Source organism: Arabidopsis thaliana, chromosome 2 (assembly GCF_000001735.4).
Source record: "Arabidopsis thaliana chromosome 2, partial sequence".
Classification (NCBI taxonomy): domain Eukaryota; kingdom Viridiplantae; phylum Streptophyta; class Magnoliopsida; order Brassicales; family Brassicaceae; genus Arabidopsis; species Arabidopsis thaliana.
The window spans coordinates 17,470,450-17,485,971 of record NC_003071.7 but is presented as its reverse complement, the minus strand read 5'-3'; the positions used below and the strand labels follow the sequence as shown (position 1 = coordinate 17,485,971).

Here is a 15,522-nt window from a genome sequence, read left to right as displayed (position 1 = left end):
GAGAAAACTTTTGGATCATGTCATTTGGATAACAAGATAATAGAGTGAGTCCGACATTAGTTAATGACCAATCATCACACTCACAAGATTGTTAATCCAAAAAAAAAACTTAACACAATGGATCCTCTCATAAGTAGCAATATGGGTAGAACACTATTTTTATTATGCTATAAATTCTCGTTCCTATTTATAGTAAAAGAAATTAGAACCATTAAACACAAGATTGACATAACCGTTTAACAAATAAAAATAACATAACTAAAAAAAAAACCTATGATTTTTTTTAAAAATTTACTATTAAATTGTTATAATCAATGATATGGAATTCTATAAATCTAGTCAAATAATGAATGTGATACCTATTTCATTTTTTGTCCAACTAATTAGCATCGACACTATATTCAAATTCCAATCGAAAAAATGACACGTGTGAAAAATATGTGTGAGAATTAGGGTAGTAGTAGCAAGTAGCAACTAGCAATAATGGAAGGGGACCGAGTGACCAAACTTGGGCAAAGGGAAAATGTGAGTGTGTTTACTTTGTGGTGTTTTGTCTGCGTCTCTCTTTTGTTTGATTTCCATGTGAACACTTACCAAACTCTAATCTCTTGTTTCATCCACAGGGCGCAACTTCTTCCAACTATCCCTCTATCTTATCATATTCATTCATTTTCTTTGGTTACTTAATGAGTTAATATGATTTTTATTTATTTAATAAAAAATTAACTATTAGATAGTAAGTGTAACAAATATTTATGTCAACACTTTAGTGTAACTTTTAAAACATTTAATCTGGCGTATTTACCTTGGATCTTAATGTAGTAGTACTATAAAGTTGAGTATAATTCATTTCATCAACAATTAGGTCTAAGATAACAAACAAACAAAAAACTGTTGATTAGTACTCAATAAAAACTTAATCGATGTATAAAGTAATAATTAATTGTAAAAAACCTTAAGAATTAAAATTGTTAATTATCTCATCTGTTGAACCAGAGAAAAAAATTATATTATTGAAATGGATTTTCTTATGACATTTTTTTAATCTTGACAAAATACCTATTTTTATCAAAAGGAGGTAACTTTTTTGTCTCGAGTTTAAATACAAACGATATATATGAGATTAATCTATTTTGTTTTTCAATCTAAACGTTTAATAATAGAACTATGAAATAAAAGTTAGAAGTGTACATCATCTATTGAAGACGTTTATGCAATTGACTTCTCATTTCTCTTTGAAAATGAACACCTCTACGAAGTCTCTAGCTAAAATCAATCTTTAAAAGATTGGAAACTAAATTCGGATGTTTTATCTCTGCATAGGTCCATAAGTATGCAGTAGATGTTGCGACTCCTAATCAATAATTGATACAAAGTTATTAACTTTTGTATTCTTCGTTTTAATAATTTTGCATTTATATATGTGCCAAGAGACAAACTTAAAGAGAAGGCCATATGTTGAGATGGCTACCGATTAGAAATATGTTTCGCTTTCAAGAGTTTCGTGATGTTGAGTGTACCATTGAATCTAGGACAACATATTACATGTTCTCGTTTTATTATATATGTGTGTATATGTATATTCTTGTTTTCTAGGGGAAATGTAGTATTTAACTTATTAAATAAATTATGACAAAAGAAAACAATGTTTGTTGTCCATTACTAAAGCAAAACAATAAGTCTGATTGTTGATAGAAAATTAATGAGTGTTGATCGGAAAGAGATAGTTGTAAACAGAAACATAATAGTTAAAAAAGTAAGAAATAGCAGCACACAAATAGATTAGTGATACCATTAGTTTTACTTTTTCGCGATCATTAATCAATTAATAGGGTACATACACCTTGCATCAGTTAATAATTATGATTACATACATGTTAAAATAAAATATAAAAAACTTTAAAATATAATTTAATAATAAATGTTAATTTATAATGATTTTTTGTTTAAAAATAAAATTTGTGATCAAAAAACTTGTTTAGTTTATCATTTTAATAAATATTTGTAGTCTCATCTCAACAAAAGAAATGATAAATCTTGTTTACAAGTATTTTATTTTCTGAAAATATCAATTTCGATTGTCTATATATAGTTTTGTGTATGGAGCGACTTATTAAAGTAAAGAAGAAGAAAAAATAAAAGAAAGTTATGGAGATATCTAACAGGGTACACGTAAACATATAAGATCTTTGGAATATAGAAAGTTATACGTCAAATGATATGAACAAAAGAAAACAACCGAACCTAACCTAACATTGGTCCATTTTCGGACATATGGGATGTTAGGAACCGTCGATGCAACTTTTCTTCTGATATCTCTGTTTGTGGCTCCTCTTTTTTTTTTTTTATCTATTTCTTCTTTTTCTCTTTTTAATAATAAGAACTCTGGGGTCCGCCTTCACTTGCTACCTTTATTTCAAATAGAACTGTATTAGATGAGACTAGACGATGGATAATATTCTTTGGCACGAATTATTTTCTTTTAATTTAATTGTCGGGAAAAAAGGACGAATGTCAAGTTCATGAACAGAGGAATAAAAAAACCTAACTTTAAGCCCAACTAGCCTATAGGAGAGGTTAGCCCATCACATAGACAATTTAACAGGCCCATTTTATTGACCATTTGTGGCTTCGTTATTATATCTTGTCAATCAAATGGTCAATAAACTGGGCCTGTCAAATTGTTTTGAGTCATTTTAGAGGTTGGTATTCCGGAAGGACAGAAACCATTAAGTGGTGATATTTCTGTAATAGTTGCGTACCACAACTCTCCGTTCTTCTACATTATCGAGTTCCCTGAAATAACTGGAATCGGTAACTAAATCGGGTGATAAACGATTTGATTGACCTTATGCAGTTGGGCCTAATTCCACATGGGCCTGTGTTGTGAATCTTTTGTGGTTTGAGACTCTGTTTGCTTCAGAGGTTTGTCTTGTGCTCTAATATTATTAATGTATTCTCAGATGAGGTAGAACTATGTTTCTAGTTCTCTTTTTATAAACGGAATTTGACTTCGAGGATATCAGCCGTCGAAGTTAACTACTCCAACATACCTATACAATTTTATGAAGAGAAATACACAATTAAATTTGTTTTGGAAATAAGAAATCATATTGTACAAGATTGTCATATATTTATTAGTTTAAATGAATAAATATATGATGGGCATAAAATAATATATATTAATATATACATAATTTTCTTTAAAAATTGCCGATTTATTGGCTGCTAAGAAAGTAAAAGTAAGAATTATGATCTAAAACACGAAAAGGGAAGCAATTAGCTCAACTGCTCCATGTTAGATTGGAGAGATCAGTGATGAATGGACCCTATGAATAGAATGTATGACACACCCGTTCCTCTCAATTTTTTTTCTTTTTGTTATTTCTTTATTATTGATGTTTTGTATGACTAAATATTTTCATTGAATATATGAAACAATTATTATGTGGGGATTTACTTAAACGGAAAATATTACTTTTTATTATATTTTAACACTCATGGCTTGTAATCTGCATGCAACGCATGAGCTTTATGACAAAGTTATTTTGCATTATTTCTCTACTAAACAAAAGTGAAAGGAAGGGTCTCCTTTCCTTCTATGAAAATCAAAAAAGTAATCTAAAAGCTTTAACAAGGGCATCTCACTCGTCTTCCACTCGCTCATTATCTGCAACAACGTAATTATTTGTTCCCTATGTATTTGACTAACCCAGACTATGACGTCGAGATTATTCTTTAGTAGTTTAGTACGTCTTCCTCTGCTTTCAAAAAACGTGTCATATACTCCTGTTTGAATTCGGATACGTGTAAATTGAATTATATATCAACCTTCTAGCCGTTTTATTACAACAACAACAACAACAAGAAATCTAGCCGATCACTTTACTGGCGCAGAAAATGTCAAACTAAGCACCCAGTTGCCTCGCTTTTTTTCAACAAGTAACTTTTTTGGATTCAAAACAAGTGAGTTTTATAGTATTTTTAAAAGTAAGCGTTATTTCGAAAAAGATAAGGAAACGAATATAGTATAGACACACACGTGCTAGAGTGCTAGGACCCGACATTCTTCAACCGAGGCAAGCAACTCGTCAAACCCTGCCTGTCTAAAGCTGACCCTCTTATTATTTATTATATTGAACGGAGCACCTCTGATTTTCTCAATTTTTCCATTTGGCCAAAAACATTGAAATTAATATATAAATACAATTTGTTGTTAATGACCGCAAATCAGAAGAAAGAATATACATAAATTTAGCAGTAACTGAGATCCATCGTAAATATCAAAAAAAAAAAATGTAAAAAGAAATCTAAAGTCATTATTTTTAGTCTATGCGAGTCACAGAGCAAAACTATCCATATTTTAGTCTATTATCTAAGCAGCAGTAGAACTGTTAGTTATCGTAATCATAATTATTGGTGCTTTATTATGCTAGAATTATTGGTCCTTTATTATCATCATTATTAATGTATGGTTATCATCTAAATGTAATTCAAGATTTTGGAGACCTATTGAGACGAGGGACCATTGTTAGAAGTTCTTATTGTTGAGAGTTGAGACTGGAAACAACTATTTGTTTTGCAAGAAAAGGTTACAACTTTAAAAGTGTGTAACAAAGAAAATGGACACTAAACTCGTTGATTATATTACTTCATTCATCATCTAAGTCGGCAACGAATTGATTAAATATGGAAACTAATAATTGAACGCAACCCCTAATCTGCCCATAAATTATTGTCATGTATATACTTGAAGGTTTTTTAAAATCTCGGTCTTTATGTTCTATGGATTTTAAAGACTTATTAATCCTTAAATAAATACATTCTCTTGTTTGCATTCTTTTAAAAGACAACTCGTAAAGGAAAACGACAAAGTTCAATCAAAGCTTTAAAAAAAAATGTTTTCTTTTGTACCATCCATTGCTCAAGTAAAACCACTTTCCTTTTCACACTAGCCAAAAGAAGAGAAGCCCAAAAATTTATCAGATTCATCATCTCATTGTAACTCTCCCTTGAGAGATTTCTCACATTATCCACCACTTGCATCATCTTCTTCAACATTTCAGTTTTCACTACGTCTCTTTCAATCTCTTCATGCTTCTTCGTCTACATCTACTGGTTAGTGCGTCTTCACTGTCTTCCTCTTCATATTTCACAACAGCTTCATTCTCTGAAATTCTTATAGTAATCCACTCATTGAGTTTTTAAATCCTTCAAACTCAATATCTTGGGTCCCATTTTTCAGCTTAAAGTCTCTGTCTTTATGGTCAATCTTTACAGTAATACCCTCCACAATTCTTCTTCGAAAGTTCAGTTAGCTTTTTCTGGAGATTATAAATCAAAATTTTTTCGTCAACAACACTATTAATTGCTCTGGTCAATTTGTTGATACTTACTTGGTGATTTGATATATCTGTGGGTCCAATATAAGAAATTAAGCTTCTTCAAGTGCCATACCTGGTAGAAATTTGTTTTGAGGTTCTTATTCATAATATCTTCTTTTAAAGTTTGGGTTTTTATTTTTGGAAACACAGGTTTTGGATTTTGGAATCATGTTGAGATGAAACCAGTGTCTCTTTCCTTGTATCTTGCTGTTGTTGTTGGATCTCTAAATCAGACATGAAGATGCTTCGAGCTCTGCTTTTGTGTCTCTCTTTAGTGTTCTTCTTGGCGTTTCAGATTGTTGTTTCAGAGATTCAATTAGGTTCTAAGCTCGTTGTTGGTGAAAACACCTTGTGGGTATCCAACAATGGTGATTTTGCTCTAGGTTTTTTTAATCCACCTGGTTTGCTTAATCGGTTCAGCATTGGTATCTGGTTTAACTCCAATTCAATCCCTTATGATCAACGGAAGGTCGTTTGGGTTGCTGGAGCAGGTGTTGTCGTTTCTGATAACAGCTCTTACTTTGAGCTTACTCGTAATGGAGAATTGGTTTTGTTTGATTCTTTGTTGGGTGTTCCGGTTTGGAATAGCAAGACGAACCGGTTCTCTGTATCCTCTGCTTTGCTTCGTGATGATGGTAATCTTGTGTTGTTGAAAGATAGAGAAGAGATTGTTTGGCAAAGCTTTGGTACTCCAACTGATACTTTGCTTCCAAACCAAAAGTTTCCAGCTTTTGAGATGTTAAGAGCTGCTAGTGAGAATTCGAGGTCTAGTTATTATAGTCTTCACTTGGAGGATTCGGGGAGGTTAGAGCTGAGATGGGAGAGTAACATTACTTTTTGGTCAAGCGGAAACGAAGTTGTGAAGAAGAAGAAGAAGAAGAAGAATATTGGGGCTGTTCTTACTTCCGAAGGAGCTCTGTTTCTTGAGGATCAAGATCTGATGAGACCTGTTTGGTCTGTTTTTGGGGAAGATCATAACGACACTGTGAAGTTCCGGTTTCTTAGGCTTGACCGGGATGGTAATCTGAGAATGTACTCGTGGAACGAGGATTCAAGGATTTGGAAACCGGTTTGGCAAGCTGTTGAGAATCAGTGTCGTGTTTTCGCAACCTGTGGTTCGCAAGTTTGTTCCTTTAACAGTTCTGGATACACCGAATGCAATTGCCCTTTTAATGCTTTTGTATCGGTCTCGGATCCTAAATGCTTGGTGCCTTATCAGAAGCCAGGCTGCAAATCTGGTTTCAACATGGTGAAGTTCAAGAACTTGGAGTTGTATGGGATCTACCCGGCTAATGATTCTGTTATCTCTCAGATTAGCTCCCAGAGATGCAAGAAGTTGTGTTTAGAGAATTCTGCTTGTACTGCAGTCACTTACACGAACGATGGAGAGCCTCAATGTCGCATGAAGCTGACCCGATATATCAGCGGTTACTCTGACCCGTCTCTGAGTTCGATATCATATGTTAAAACATGTTTGGACCCAATTGCTGTTGATCCAAATAATGTTTCTAAAGAGTCACCAGTGACTGTAACAAAGTCTCACAGTATCTGTATTCCTTGTCTTGTCGGTGCAACTTCCACTACACTTGTTCTGTTTCTTGGATTTCAGCTCGGTATCGTTGTGTACATTTACCGGAGGAAGAAGAAGCTAGCTAAGAAGAAAGCTGAACGATTCTCCAAAGCGACAAATCCGAAAGGTGTGATGATATTCTCTGTTGATGAGATTAAGGCCATGACCGATAACTTTGACAATAACATAGGACCACAGATATTCAAAGGGGTTATGCCGGAGAATGAACTTGTTGCTGTTAAAGAAGTGGAAGCAACATTAACAGAAGAAAGGAAGTTTAGGAGCTCTGCATCCAAGATAGGAACAATGCATCACAAGAACCTAGCAAACCTTGAAGGTTATTGCTGCGAGCTAGGCAGGAGGTTTCTGGTTTACGAATATGCTAAGAATGGATCTATACTTGACCATATTGTTGACCCTTTACGAAGCAAGAAACTAACTTGGAGGATAAGAACTGATACCTGCTTAAGCGTGGCTAAAGCTCTTTGTTACCTCCACATGGAATGCAGAGAATTTGTCAGTCATGGGAACTTGAACTGCGGAAACATTCTGCTTGGGGAGGATTTGGAAGCTAAGTTAACAGAATATGGATTCGGTTTATGTGCTGCAGATAAAGATGTTGAAGATTTTGGAAAGACGGTTTTAGCTCTAATAACGGGTAGGTACGAACCAGAAGGAGTAGTGAGTGAATGGGTGTATAGAGAGTGGATTGGAGGAAGGAAAGAAACCGTTGTAGACAAAGGATTAGAAGGATGCTTCGATGTAGAGGAGCTTGAGCGGGTTTTGAGAATCTCATTTTGGTGTGTTCAGACGGATGAACGATTAAGACCATCAATGGGGGAAGTGGTGAAGGTTTTGGAAGGTACATTGTCTGTTGATCCACCACCACCGCCTTTTGCTTGTGCAAGATCATCGCCCACTAACTCGTCAGAGTCTAGTCAATCGTTGTACGAGCCATAAAGGCTCTAAGTTAGTAATGTTTGTATAGTTTGAGTATCTGATTTAACAACAGCTGTAGTAGTGAAGGTTGATGATTCTTGTTTCATTTTTTCGGTAAGGTCTAAACTTTTATCTTTAATTCTATTAAGAGAAAGTAAATGTTCTATTGCAACTTGTAAGCATCTTTATTGGGCCTCAAAGCGTCCATGAGCCTTTTGTACGGACCAATTAGAGGATGATGTTTACTCATTAGCACCATGATAAATCAAGTGAATCAAGTTCTGAGAAGTTTAATGATGCTCTTGAATCTCCTGGAAGAGAAGGAGGCTTTGTTTGGTTCTTCCTGCGCGTCACGCCACGCGCTTGTTTTGGCAGAGTCTAAAGTCTTTTGTACAAGTATCTGTAGTGGTGGAGCAGGACCATGTTGAGGACCAGAACCATTAGTGAGCTTACACGAACCTTCCTTTTACTACAATCCGACCGACTTTGGCCCCACCAGAGTGATCCTGAGCCTAAGATTCAAAAGCAGTTGGGGTATATCAGCGGTGCAGAGAGCAAGATGCAAGGACCATGACACATAGAGGCTTTGTTCCAAAGTCCCAACTTGTTCTTTGGCTGTCTCTTTCATTTGTCTTTCTCTTTGTAATTTCATTGGCTGCTTTTAAAAGTTCAACTGTTAACTGTCACTAACTGCTGTCTTTTTCCTCCCAACAAAGGACAACGATCAATCTAAGTCTTTTGTACATCCAAATCTTGAGTTGTGTATTCAAGTTTTGCTTTTCTAAATTTGATTCTTGTTCAAAATCGACAACTAAAAAAATAAAAAATCAACTTTGATTCTTCGAGTCTTGTCAAACAAAATTACAATGAATAATATCAACACCACCAAACTCTTTCAATATCATCATCATCATCATATAGACTCTTTGAATGTTTATCTAGTCCAAGGAAAAACGGTAATGTAATGAATGAAATAAGTTATTTCAAATAACAGTTCTTTTTCTAGAACTTAATGGCGTCGACAAGAATCCCCCTTGTTCTACCCGGTGCTCCTCCATTAAGCGAAGATATATCCACTACAATCCTGCATACCATTGTTTACCACAAGGTCAAATTATAACTTTTACATGCATAGAGAGATTATCAGAACCATAAGATCATTACTTGTTAGCTGCTTACTTATTCCTTGTTTCTTTTCCTGTTTCTTGAATAATGATCTTATCTTCCATTTTAGATACTGCGTACTCAATGGGAAGATTGATCCCCTCTACTGCAGAATCAAACAATTACAAAAGCAATTACTTTCCATATTCACTTATTTTTACTATGCATAGTGTTAAGTTTCTCACTTTCTACACCATTGACATGAGCGAGTCCATCTAGCCCCAAGAGATTCTGGAAACAGATCCGGTAATGTTATGCATTCAGAACATGACAACATTTTGAGCAATTAACAAAAGGTGGTTCACCTTGAGCTTCTTGTAGCATTCCTCAAGGTTGTCATTATACAAAATGAGACCGAAAATACCCGAGGATATCCCTTCTTTGATCTCTGCCTCAGCATTTCTAAGCCGCTTTTGAATTTGCTCCTCTGTCTCGGTTCCTCTGTTTTTAAGAAGTTGAACTGATAATGATCTCCCAGGAAACTGTTATGAAAGATATCAACAACTCATATTGTAAAAGCCTGCTTTTTACCTAGCACGGAGCCGATCTTCAAGCTCTTTCATTGAAGGGGGACATACGAATATGAATATGGCATCAAGAGAACTCGCTCTCACAGACCTTGCCCCCTGAACATCAATGTCGAGAATACATCTCTGTGTAGGGCAAAAGCAAAACTCGTTGTTTAACAAATCAAAGACACAGAAAGCATCCGTGATCAATCCAAAAGCTTTCTTATATACCTTTCCTGAATCTGTTACCGCTTCAACGGACTCAATGCTGGTTCCATAGAGATTACCGTGAACAGAAGCAAACTCAAGAAACTTTCCGTCTTTGATTTCTTTCTCCATAACTTTTTTATCAGCAAAGTGATAATGAACACCGTCCATCTCCATAGACCTCGGAGATCGAGTTGTGTGACTCACAGAGAACCCAAACATTGAAGGAAACTCCTTCATAAGCATTGATATAAGCGTTCCTTTGCCCACACCAGAAGGACCGCTTATAACAATAGGCTTCTCAGCATTGCCTCTCACACCTTTACTCCAAGCAACAACTTCCTTCCTTAGTAACTTCTTCTGTTCCCGCACATAAGGACTATCGACCTATCAATGTTCCAACAGGTGAGAACTCCAAACTGATACACCACAACATCCTAAGTTACTGCAACAAATTACTAACCTCGAGGAACCAGATGGAGTCGTTGCGAGGTGAACCTTTTTTAATAACCAAAATCCGACCTTGTTCAAGAACAAACGCGGAGTACCCCTTGCTGGGCTTAGGACCTGTCCCAAGCACAATAGGACTAAACCTACAACACAAAGTGTTTCTATCTTTAAGAATTCTTCTGACATGCAAGTACAATTCTTGTCACAGAATTTAAAGAATCTACATAACATTCACGCGCACCAGTTGTTACTGATTTTGTCATAAATCTGAACCCCAATGGAAAAATTGTTCCTTTCATGAGTTCCACCGATCAAAAACTGCAAAAGATAAACCTCAGTCAGATAATTATCAGCCAGCTTAAACAGATTTGGATCAAAACATTAAGTGGACTTACTATTCGATCGCCGACATCGACTGTTATCTCAGTGTTCTCTGGTTCAGATTTCACACAGACACCATTGGAGTGTCCGTTCTCCGGATGATCCACTAATACTGCTGGAGCTTCTCCCTAATAACAACAATTAAGAAAATAGAAAAAAAAAACTATCAATAGAAGAAATTAAAGAATGAAGAATCAAAATTTGATAACTTTAGTAACCATCCATTGAGAAACTAGAGTTCTCTAGCAAATGGAGTGAATTAGCCAAGGAGGCTCACCATAGAAAGATTCTATGCCTCCAAGAAGAACAACAACACAGCCTGACCAATGGCACTACAATCATATATAAGAGATCAAATAAAAGCATAATAAAAACAAAATCTTTATCTGATTTTCAACAAGAACTCAAGGAAAATAATGAAACACTTTAGTCAAAACTCAAATGCAGAATTCATGGAAATAAAGACAGAATCTGTAACGTAACACACAAATCGATAATGAAAAAAGGTATCAATGGGAATAAGCCAAAACAAACAAGAACCCATGTTTGTTCGTACCTTGAGTATGAAACAGGAGAAAGACCAATGCTTTTTGGGATTGCAGGAGAAATTAGAGTTCTTAATTGCAATAAGAAGATTCGATTTTCTCCAGAGTTTTTGTCTCGATTTGTAATCCCTTGTCCGTATGAATGTGTGGATTATAAAAGGAGACAACTTGGAGATGATCGAGTCTCGGTGTAGGCAAATCTCTGCTTCTCTCGGTGGCGCGTCCTTGTTATTAAATTATAGGTCGAAAGAGAGAGAGACTCAGAGTCAACAGGTGGCTCCTAAATTGGTTTTTTATTTTATTTTATTCACATTTACTTGTCAAAATATTCGTACTATAGTTTTGTTAATATGCGATTAAATCTAATAATTATGACAAATTTGACTTTTCTTATGTAAAGGTTGAAATACAGTTGGATTTCGGTTGCGCTCACTGAAACACGACATTTTTTTTTAATTTAATTTCAAAGATTATAGTAAATTTCATAACTAATGTATATTTTGCTTGCATGCACGTATTTTAGTGCCAAATTTAATTCATTTTGCTTCTGTCTATTTTTTAGATGAATTTCAATTACAGAGGTTTGCTATAGAATTGAAACAAAAATCCTATTTTTATAAATGGAAATCATTAAAAAAATTATACAGAGAGCGACACGATATTTATAATGTTCAAGATGCACCGACTGTTTTATCAAAGAAAAAAAGATGCACACACTTAAACAAATGGATTGAGTTTGGCCCCCGGAGTTATACATTTTTGACAGCTCTAAATGTGATTGGGTAAGAATACGTGACTTCTTAGTTCATAGTTCTAAGAGAAACAACTTAACAAGTTAGAATGCTTCAAATTATGGGAACAAAGATATAGCTTAGTGGGTACCACCACCGCTCATTATTCGATTGAAGAACAAATGATGGAGAGGAATTTGCTCTGCCAAAACATTGTTGTTTGCAGAGAAAACTTCAGTTGCTAAATTTCTGGTTTAGTACCTTTGTACTTTCTCCAAAGAAATACATTACTACATTTAACATCTTTGTGTAAGGATTTCTTATGAAAAAGGGATAATTGAGGATATATAGCAAGAGTTGCCAGAAGATCTAACATGTTGGAATAAGTCTGCTTAAGGGATCTATACGGATGCTCTCTTTCAGTCAAGTTTATTACAGTATATGGATATTTTATTCTCTCCGGAGACATAAATAACTTCGAATTAGTAACCACTAACAAAATATTTTTGGATGGCGAATAAATTATCGTAGATGACGGGCCTTAAAGGGCCATCCAAATATGTGATTTTATGGGCCATCCAACTGTATATGTTTATGATGTTGGTTTGTATGAAATCTATAAACATAAAAGACAATGTGGATGGCAGATCAAAAAGATAAGGGAAATGTATTGGGCCATGGGAAAAGGTTGTTAGTTGGGTCTAGTTTAAGACTATTGTCGGAAACTCGGAATACACTCAATTAACCTAGCTTCACAAAAATAAATGAAACACGTATACAAAAGTAACCTATATGTGTTATCGGTATTCAAAGAATTTATATGTTGTTGATAATGCGTCATAAATGTGATGAAAAGACATAGCAGACAGATATAACAATTTGCTAAAATCACTACCAAGCTTCTCAGAAAATACAAATACACTCAAACGTGACATCAAATACGTGGCCACGCACAAGTGGTGTCTCCAAGTCATTAGATTCATTTTATGATGCTGACATACGTGACTCAGTTTGCCGGGAATGTTTAACTAATCAAATATGGCCACGTAGACATCAATCTTTTTTAAGCGACATGTGTATTATCTTGTTTTCGTGGTAGGGTCTGAACTTGCCGACACTCGCTCTTAATATTTTAGTTTCTCCCCTAAAAAAATTGTCTCGTTTGTTTTGCTCTTTAGAAATTACCGATTTACGCTGAAAAAATGTGAAAAATACAATCGATCGCATTATCTTTATCCCTAGCTAATCATTCATGTACAAGCATGTCTCCGAAGGTTAAAAGCAGTCGCTATTTACCGGACCAACGTAGTTTTCTCGAAGTGGTGGTCCGTTGTCATATTTTAAATTTATCACCTTCTTGAGAATTCCACATTTTTATCCTTTTTGTCATGTAGTGTATATTTTTTCCTCTAACCTAATTAAAATCAAAACAAAATCCTTTGACCCAATTAGCTTCGCGATATATCAGAAGAGATCAAACTACTTTGATCAGACCATGATCTTCTTCTTCTTCTTCTTCTTCTTCTTCTTCTTTTTAGACGATCACAATTCCTAAACCCTATTTCTCAGATTATGCTGACTCTTTACCATCAAGAAAGGTCACCGGACGCCACAAGTAATGATCGCGATGAGACGCCAGAGACTGTGGTTAGAGAAGTCCACGCGCTAACTCCAGCGCCGGAGGATAATTCCCGGACGATGACGGCGACGCTACCTCCACCGCCTGCTTTCCGAGGCTATTTTTCTCCTCCAAGGTCAGCGACGACGATGAGCGAAGGAGAGAACTTCACAACTATAAGCAGAGAGTTCAACGCTCTAGTCATCGCCGGATCCTCCATGGAGAACAACGAACTAATGACTCGTGACGTCACGCAGCGTGAAGATGAGAGACAAGACGAGTTGATGAGAATCCACGAGGACACGGATCATGAAGAGGAAACGAATCCTTTAGCAATCGTGCCGGATCAGTATCCTGGTTCGGGTTTGGATCCTGGAAGTGATAATGGGCCGGGTCAGAGTCGGGTTGGGTCGACGGTGCAAAGAGTTAAGAGGGAAGAGGTGGAAGCGAAGATAACGGCGTGGCAGACGGCAAAACTGGCTAAGATTAATAACAGGTTTAAGAGGGAAGACGCCGTTATTAACGGTTGGTTTAATGAACAAGTTAACAAGGCCAACTCTTGGATGAAGAAAATTGAGGTAATTTTTTTTTATAATTAAATTCCGGTCCCACGTACGATGATTAATTTAGTAACATGCGTCAGATTTGGATTTGAGCTATGGGATTAAGTATTGGGGTTAGTAAGCTGGTTAATATAGAATTAGACCATGTGATAGTATAATTAAGTGGACTTAGTTGGCACTTGGCAGTATAAACATTTTTTTTGGGTTTATCGCCATTTGGAATGTCAAACGTAATCTTCTCATCTGAAAAATTGTAAACTATAGTAGGAATGGTGTGGTGGCATAATTTGTCTGTAATTAGGTGTGAGATGGTTAGTTCTCTCACATTTCTAGCTTCTAATTAATGTTTTTAGTCTTTTAAATAGTAGTATTTATTTACCATCGTGCATGGCATCGTCATTTCCAATTATACAAACATTGTTGAATTACCTTTCCAGGATTCATAATAATTAATATAGTGAAAAATATTCAGTATAATGTAGGTTCATTCAACAATCGTCTAAATGGTGATCATTCATGACGGGTTCATAATGTATACATAGAGATATGTATGTATAAGTTAAGCTAACAATTTGGGATCGATGCATGCAGAGGAAGCTAGAGGAGAGAAAAGCAAAAGCGATGGAGAAAACGCAAAACAATGTGGCGAAAGCGCAGAGGAAAGCGGAGGAGAGAAGAGCGACGGCAGAGGCAAAGAGAGGGACAGAGGTTGCAAAAGTAGTTGAAGTTGCTAATCTCATGAGAGCCCTTGGACGTCCTCCTGCCAAACGCTCCTTCTTCTCTTTCTCCTAATTTTTAGTTATATCAAACCATTAAATTAAACAGTACTCGTTATATATCTAGTTAGTAAACAAAGGGGCAGTTTTATAGCTCATGTACACATAATTGAGAGTGTAGTACTGTTGTGTCATGTGTGGTTTTGTACTTTTCTTAGTTACACACACCATACAAGAAAAAAAGAAGATTATAATTCAACTTAATTTTGATTTTTGAATAATGCGTTTGTATAAGAAGTCAAATAAAAAATTCGTTTCTACTTTCTACCATCCATCTCTAGTGCTTTGACAATTCAAAATTTCAATTTAATTTACAACTTTGGCTCGGTGCAACCCTCTCACTGTGATTCAAAAGTTATGACAAAAGTGTTGTGAATTAGTCCATAAGAGAGAAAATTACTATTAATTAACAAAAAAAAACCTATGAATATACGAAAATTTCATGACAGAATGTATGCTCTAACAACTAATCAACATAAAAATCTATGAATTATAGATTACTTGACTGAAAAAAGAAGAGTAGAGCTATTACGAGGAAAAAAAAACAAAAGGCAATATGTATTTTGTTTTGGTTTGTTTGTTTTTGTAAATTTTTTATTTAAAGTGGCTCTGTATGTTTTTTTTTGTTAATTATTTGACTTCGCGATGAGTTAACTGAATTTGCCAATTCATCGAATGCCACTAA

The 15,522-nt window shown here is 35.3% G+C and overlaps 3 protein-coding genes and 1 long non-coding RNA gene across 12 annotated transcripts; 2 read left to right on the top strand and 2 right to left on the bottom strand.

Moving 5' to 3' along the window:
- Positions 1-335: 335 nt before the first annotated feature.
- On the bottom strand, positions 336-633 carry AT2G09315. Its single transcript, NR_140511.1, has one exon. It is a non-coding gene; the product is annotated as an other RNA (long non-coding RNA).
- Positions 634-4,730: 4,097 nt separating this feature from the next.
- AT2G41890 (curculin-like (mannose-binding) lectin family protein / PAN domain-containing protein) lies at positions 4,731-8,458 on the top strand. Its single transcript, NM_001336946.1, has 2 exons — positions 4,731-5,118; positions 5,535-8,458. Exon 2 carries the CDS (start codon positions 5,620-5,622, stop codon positions 7,912-7,914), a length of 2,295 nt encoding a protein of 764 aa, NP_001318404.1. The 5' UTR covers positions 4,731-5,118; positions 5,535-5,619; the 3' UTR covers positions 7,915-8,458.
- A 202-nt stretch (positions 8,459-8,660) lies between these two features.
- On the bottom strand, positions 8,661-11,445 carry GK-1 (guanylate kinase 1). 9 transcript variants are annotated; one of them, NM_001336944.1, is made up of 11 exons: positions 11,161-11,387; positions 10,882-10,936; positions 10,619-10,732; positions 10,465-10,541; positions 10,237-10,366; positions 9,798-10,160; positions 9,589-9,710; positions 9,363-9,498; positions 9,243-9,288; positions 9,058-9,163; positions 8,661-8,977 (listed from the first exon to the last, which is right to left on the bottom strand). In NM_001336944.1, the coding sequence occupies exons 2-10, from the start codon at positions 10,882-10,884 to the stop codon at positions 9,069-9,071; spliced, it is 1,086 nt and encodes a 361-aa protein (NP_001323633.1). In that variant the 5' UTR covers positions 10,885-10,936; positions 11,161-11,387; the 3' UTR covers positions 8,661-8,977; positions 9,058-9,068. The 9 variants fall into 9 exon arrangements, with proteins under 9 accessions (NP_001323633.1, NP_001323632.1, NP_001323631.1 ...); NM_001336943.1 differs by having other exon boundaries at positions 8,681-8,977; positions 9,073-9,163; positions 10,882-10,923; positions 11,161-11,401; NM_129752.5 differs by having other exon boundaries at positions 8,683-8,977; positions 9,073-9,163; positions 11,161-11,445.
- Positions 11,446-12,987: 1,542 nt separating this feature from the next.
- AT2G41870 (Remorin family protein) lies at positions 12,988-15,107 on the top strand. The gene is made up of 2 exons (NM_129751.2): positions 12,988-14,076; positions 14,653-15,107. The coding sequence occupies exons 1-2, from the start codon at positions 13,453-13,455 to the stop codon at positions 14,851-14,853; spliced, it is 825 nt and encodes a 274-aa protein (NP_181718.1). The 5' UTR covers positions 12,988-13,452; the 3' UTR covers positions 14,854-15,107.
- Positions 15,108-15,522: the final 415 nt, after the last annotated feature.